Raw genomic sequence first — 5443 nt, 5'->3', positions numbered from 1 at the left:
CGGAAGTTTAATTAATTAAATATACTACCGAATATGGGTAATTCTCATTTCGAAATGCCATTATATAATCGGAAGTTAAGTTCACTTACCTTACTTCCGATTGTTATAATTCCAAAATTCGAAAAGTTAAGGGTTTTTTTTCAAAAACTCATTTTGGGGCCAGTATATATTCGGAAGTTTAATTAACTTAAAATACTACCGAATTATGGGTAATTCTCATTTCGAAATGCCATTATATAATCGGAAGTTAAGTTCATTTACCTTACTTCCGATTGTTATACTTCCAAAATTCGAAAAATTAAGAGTTTTTTTTCAAAAACTCATTTTGGGGCCAGTATATAATCGGAAGTTTAATTAACTTAAAATACTATCGAATATGGTAATTCTCATTTCAAAATGCCATTATATAATCGGAAGTTAAGTTCACTTACCTTACTTCCGATTGTTATATCCAAAATTCGAAAAATTAAGGTTTTTTTTTGCAAAAACTCATTTCGGGGTCAGTATACATTCGGAAGTTAAATTTACTACCGATTATGGTAGTACCAAAATTCGAAAATTAAATATATTCGGAGATTAAAGTAACATAATTTACTACCAATTGTGGTAGTACCAAAGTTAGAAAACTAAAGGATTTTGGCAAAATTTCATTTTGGGGCCAATATTCATTCGGAAGTTAAACTTACTACCGATTATGGTAGTACCAAAATTCGAAAATTAAAATTTTTTGGAAAAATCTCATTTTTAGGACACTATATATTTCGGAAGTTAAATCAACACAATTTACTACCGATTATGATAGAACCAAAATTCGGAGAGAGAGAGAGAAAAAAAAAAGTTCTGCTAACAATAACTAAACTACCGAATTTATGTTTAGTTTCCGATTATTGAAGGGCAATTTTGCCATTACGAAAAAAAAGATAAGGGATGAACTCAATTTAGGTTTGGGTGGCCCTATTTTGTTTTATTATTGGTCCCTGACTCCTTTTGAGTGGCCCCTAAAAATGCTACAGTTTTTTATTCGGTCTGTGTAAAAAACCCTTAAATCTTTTCTTGCTTCATCCTCCTTTTCGTACTTGTAATTGATTCTCTTTATGCCTCTTAACAAGTCCATGGATACTAAAACTTTACGTCATTACTTCCGTTCAACTTTTACTGATCTCCCAACTGTACTAAGAGAAAAGCTTGTAACATGTACCAGTCAGGATCGTCAAACAAGACAAAAACATGTTCAGAGAATCATAAACTCGATGTCAGATGCTGATTATTATCTAACGCTTGGAATGACTCTCAGCAAAGTTATCGACACTTATGCAAATCAGTCAAGGATCACCATATTTTGTCCACCTGATCATATCATATTCTCTCAAAAGTACTCGGATCAAACTCGATTGACGTCAATGAAGTACCATATTTCCCCCATGAAGTTAGACAAAGAAATTTTACAGTCATTGTATTTATCATCGACACCTCCAGTCAAGGTGCCCAAGATCGATACACTTATACCTGGCCAATCTTTAGTCGTTACTGATTTCAATGAAAGACTAGGATTGGTTTCAATAAATAATGTCAAGATCACCAAGTGGGAGGTATATAAAGATGCAAACCTTATCGTGCATGGGGTGGAAGATATATTTAATCCTGCTACAAGACCTACAATCTGCGGTATGATATCAATTGGCTAAGTACTGTAATGATTGCTTAGAAGTAGTTACAATTTTATTTTATTTTTTGTTTGTTTGGGTTTTGTTTATTCCTTATCATTTATGCCAGTGCAAATTAGATGCAATTGTTGATAGACTCAAAACTGCTGGTGTAGAAACTAAAAAATTATCTAGGGTCTTAGCAATAACCTTGTCCCGCAATAGTGGGAATTAAGTGTTTCACCTGTACTTCCAGAGTTTACTATACAATCATGGTATTTATATAAGAGTAATATGTGCACTTGATTCCTGGTGTTGGAAAGAATCTGATTTTTATACAGTACCTGGATCTTTTATCATTCTTAAGAAAAGAAAAAAAATGAATCTGGAGCAGAAATATTACGAATTTCTTTTGGAACTTATCTGAAGCCCAAGGTCCTGGTGTTTCCTTGGCTACTCGTAGCCTCATACAATCCCGGAAGCAGTTTTGCTACTCACTGGTTGGAGATTCACCTAACCACTTCGCGCGGAAGCCTGTTCCTTTACAGTCAGAGCAGCACATTGAACCCTAGAGAAACATAAGAACAAACACCAGAGAAAGTCTTTATTAATATTCTAACTGAAATTCAGAATCACCGAGAAATTTGCTAGTTACCTTCCCAGTACATATTACACAGCTAGTGTTTCTGGAAGGGACTTGACAAAGCATATTATCACCGATAATGAAGAAACCAGTACCGCCACACCATTTGCATTCAACGTGCCCATGTGAGTGACAAGATGAACAGGCAACTGGCCTAGGTTGCTGCATTATAATACATCAAGGACATGTTAGATGCAGAATTTATAAATTCAGCTTACAACTTGGTATGCAGAAAAAATTAGCATGTTGTGGGTGTAGAGGATAAGAGACAGACACCATAGAGATGATAGAATAATTTAATATGCTTTATAAGGCTCTTCATATTAATATGTACTCATATAGAGCTAACTTGTTCTTCTGTCTATTCACTCGAATGCATGAACATTGATTTATCCACATCAGACATGTCAAAAAAACAGTTCAGCCAAGTTAGGCTCAGTAACTTGTTAGTTACTCGGCTGGCTCATAGGTCGAGGATGGATAAGTCGGGCCCAAGTAACAAACCAGGCTACTTAATTAGCTTCAGAGTTTAAAAATTGATGTTCAATAAAGAAACATGTAGTTCAAACTAATGATTCAGGTTGACATATTGATTGAGTTAGGCAGAAGCCCAAACACAAGCGCAAGTTAATCAAGATTAAATTTTCCCGTTACACCCTAGAGGGGTTACCATAAAAGCAAACACCACCAACTCATAAACATTGTTCACCACAGATTTTCAAGTTTTTTATTTCATCAAGAAAGGCTCAAACTAACTAAATGACAGTTGATATAAGCTTCTGTCGATTACTTAATGACAATTTCTAGTTGAAAATTAGATTAGACTTCTTCTAGTAGTTTCAGTGAAATTGGTATGTCAAGTTTTGGCTACAAATAAGGTGGCTGGTGTATTCCGGAAAGAACTATCCCAAATTTCCCCTCTCATGATTCGTAAATCGCAATATTCAGGTATATAGAATGTCCGAGATCCGAGGATATACACAAATAATAATGATGATTTAATAAAACAAAAAGTTAAGATGACCAAGTTACACTAAGATGTTTGTAGTATAATTGTATTAATGAATACATGTAGATATTAATGAATACATGTAGAAGCTGATTCAGCATTTCAGCTGATATTGATCTTAATTTGGTAGCCTACTAATTAATTCATTATAAGTGATATATCATCAGTATATAGGCTATCCCAGTATGAAAATTAAAATACTGATAAAAAAACAATGAGAACAATCAAGCCTGCTTAATCATGAATCATTAATAGCATGTTTGGTTCAAGGAATTGAATTGTTGGTAATCCAATTCCGGGGGAATGTGGCCAATTCTTTGAACCAAACAACACAAATCAACTATATGTAATTAAAATTTTTGATTCCTAGGAATCCAATTCCCTCTAAAATAATAAATTTCCATTGCATTGGTCTAATAGTGCAATGGAATTGGATTCCAGGGTAAAAACAAAAGTACTTGAATTACCTCAACCAAACGCTTATTTTTTGGATTTGAATTAAATTCCTTGGAATTCAATTCCAAGAATTGGATTACCCCATAATTGAATTCCTAGGAATGAGGTGCAAGTATATTCATATTTTGTAAACCAAGTTATGTGTTAAATTGTTACTTGCTGATCCGTGGTACTTTTCTGAAGTACAAAGAAAGAAAAAATATACACGTATAACAACCCAAACAAAGAATAACTGAAATCATTAGGATAGGTTACTTACTCTAGTTCAAAACTAAGTTCTGTTGACAACTCAACCAGAAGATATCCTAAAAGGCAGACTGTTTATAGAGAAGAGGTGGTTTGATGCCGGTGTAAATATGCTACAAGCAATTGAATTATTTATTTGAAAATAATCTTCTGAAAACTAAAGAATACTCTAGCATGGCGAACAGGATACATGTGAAGTGTTTCTTTCAGGGTGCTTATGGCGAGTGTGATATCTGTAGAGAATTGCTGGACATAATAATTTGGCGATAACAATATAAAATGGGACGCAATAAACAGACTGTTGAAAATGCATATGATATAGGGGTGCAGAAAGGGAACAACATAGCATCTACAAATGGTTTGACAGAGTTTGAAACAACTACGCATTATAAGTGTCATCATAGATTGGGAATAGCTTAAGTAAAGGTAGAGACTATTGGGAGAAAAGAAGATATCTGACAAATTAGGTTTTAACTACAGAAAAATTGAGTCAGCAAGGAAAAGAATAGAAGAAAAAAAGTAATAACATATGAAATCCTTGTGTAATTCATCTATATTTTTTTTTTCTTCAAGTGTGACCTGAGGATCTAGTGACCCTCCCCACCCCCATCGATTCTAATCCAGGCAATAACAATACAAAGTACTTGAAACTATGAAATTATAAAAATGATTACCTCGGAGATAACCCAGGCTTGCTCCATTCTCTTTGCAAACTTGGATGAAGAAGAACTTCCATAAGAATCCACTACTGAAGCTCTAATACTAGAAACCTTATAACCAGTTTCTCTTCTTCTTAAAAATGGTACTGTTCTCATAGAAATTTGACCAAAGATTTCAGGTCTTCCACACATACACATAGAAATTTCCATCTCTCCAAATTCTCTCTCTTTTCTTTCAACTCTCTAAATAAATGACCAATTTCCTTGGTGGTCTTGTGATAATTAATTCTTCTGCGAGAACTAATTATCGCAGAAAAAACTCCGTATAAGAAAAAACTCACTTATCCCATCACGCTGTTTTGTCCGTTTAAATGGAAATCGAACGTGATTAGCTTAATCCAAGAAATAGAAATCAAACGTGATCAGCTTAAACCAAGGTTTGAAAAACGCCCATTTTTACCGAAAACGGTCACACCCGTATACCATGGCCGTGAGATCCCCGAATCCGGTGCCTTTATAATGCAGACAAATAGGAAATAACGACAGTTTTTTAGCACCATTTTTCAGTTTTCACACAGTTATAACCGTTTTTTTTAAATTACTTTGGATGTCTTTTCCTTTTAAATAACATTTTAACGTGCGTTTTTTAGAATCGTTTTCCTGTTATCACACACGTTATAATCGTGTTTTTTTTTAGTTTTTTTTCTTTCTCTGGATTGAAAGCTTAAAACTTAGATTTAAAATTTTAAAATAATACAGGAAAAATAAACTACGTGATTAAAAACTT

The 5443-nt window shown here is 33.7% G+C and overlaps 1 protein-coding gene across 1 annotated transcript; it reads right to left on the bottom strand.

The window, feature by feature from the left end:
- Positions 1 to 1814: 1814 nt before the first annotated feature.
- On the bottom strand, positions 1815 to 5061 carry LOC113304356 (protein PHOTOSYSTEM I ASSEMBLY 2, chloroplastic-like). The gene is made up of 3 exons (XM_026553443.1): positions 4672 to 5061; positions 2299 to 2448; positions 1815 to 2211 (listed from the first exon to the last, which is right to left on the bottom strand). Exons 1-3 carry the CDS (start codon positions 4864 to 4866, stop codon positions 2134 to 2136), a joined length of 423 nt encoding a protein of 140 aa, XP_026409228.1. The 5' UTR covers positions 4867 to 5061; the 3' UTR covers positions 1815 to 2133.
- Positions 5062 to 5443: the final 382 nt, after the last annotated feature.

Source organism: Papaver somniferum, chromosome 8 (assembly GCF_003573695.1).
Source record: "Papaver somniferum cultivar HN1 chromosome 8, ASM357369v1, whole genome shotgun sequence".
In the NCBI taxonomy this organism is placed as follows: Eukaryota; Viridiplantae; Streptophyta; class Magnoliopsida; order Ranunculales; family Papaveraceae; genus Papaver; species Papaver somniferum.
Note: the sequence above shows the minus strand (reverse complement) of the source record. Positions and strands in the feature narration are given on the sequence as shown.

Bases quoted from the DNA above. Each gene is read 5' to 3' on its own strand.
- LOC113304356 (XM_026553443.1), bottom strand. From the start codon at position 4,866: ATGGAAATTTCTATGTGTATGTGTGGAAGACCTGAAATCTTTGGTCAA. The intron at 2,449-4,671 runs GTAATCATTTTT...ATTATAATGCAG, and splicing joins AAGCCTGGGTTATCTCCGAG to CAACCTAGGCCAGTTGCCTG. The intron at 2,212-2,298 runs GTAACTAGCAAA...ATGTTTCTCTAG, and splicing joins GTGTAATATGTACTGGGAAG to GGTTCAATGTGCTGCTCTGA.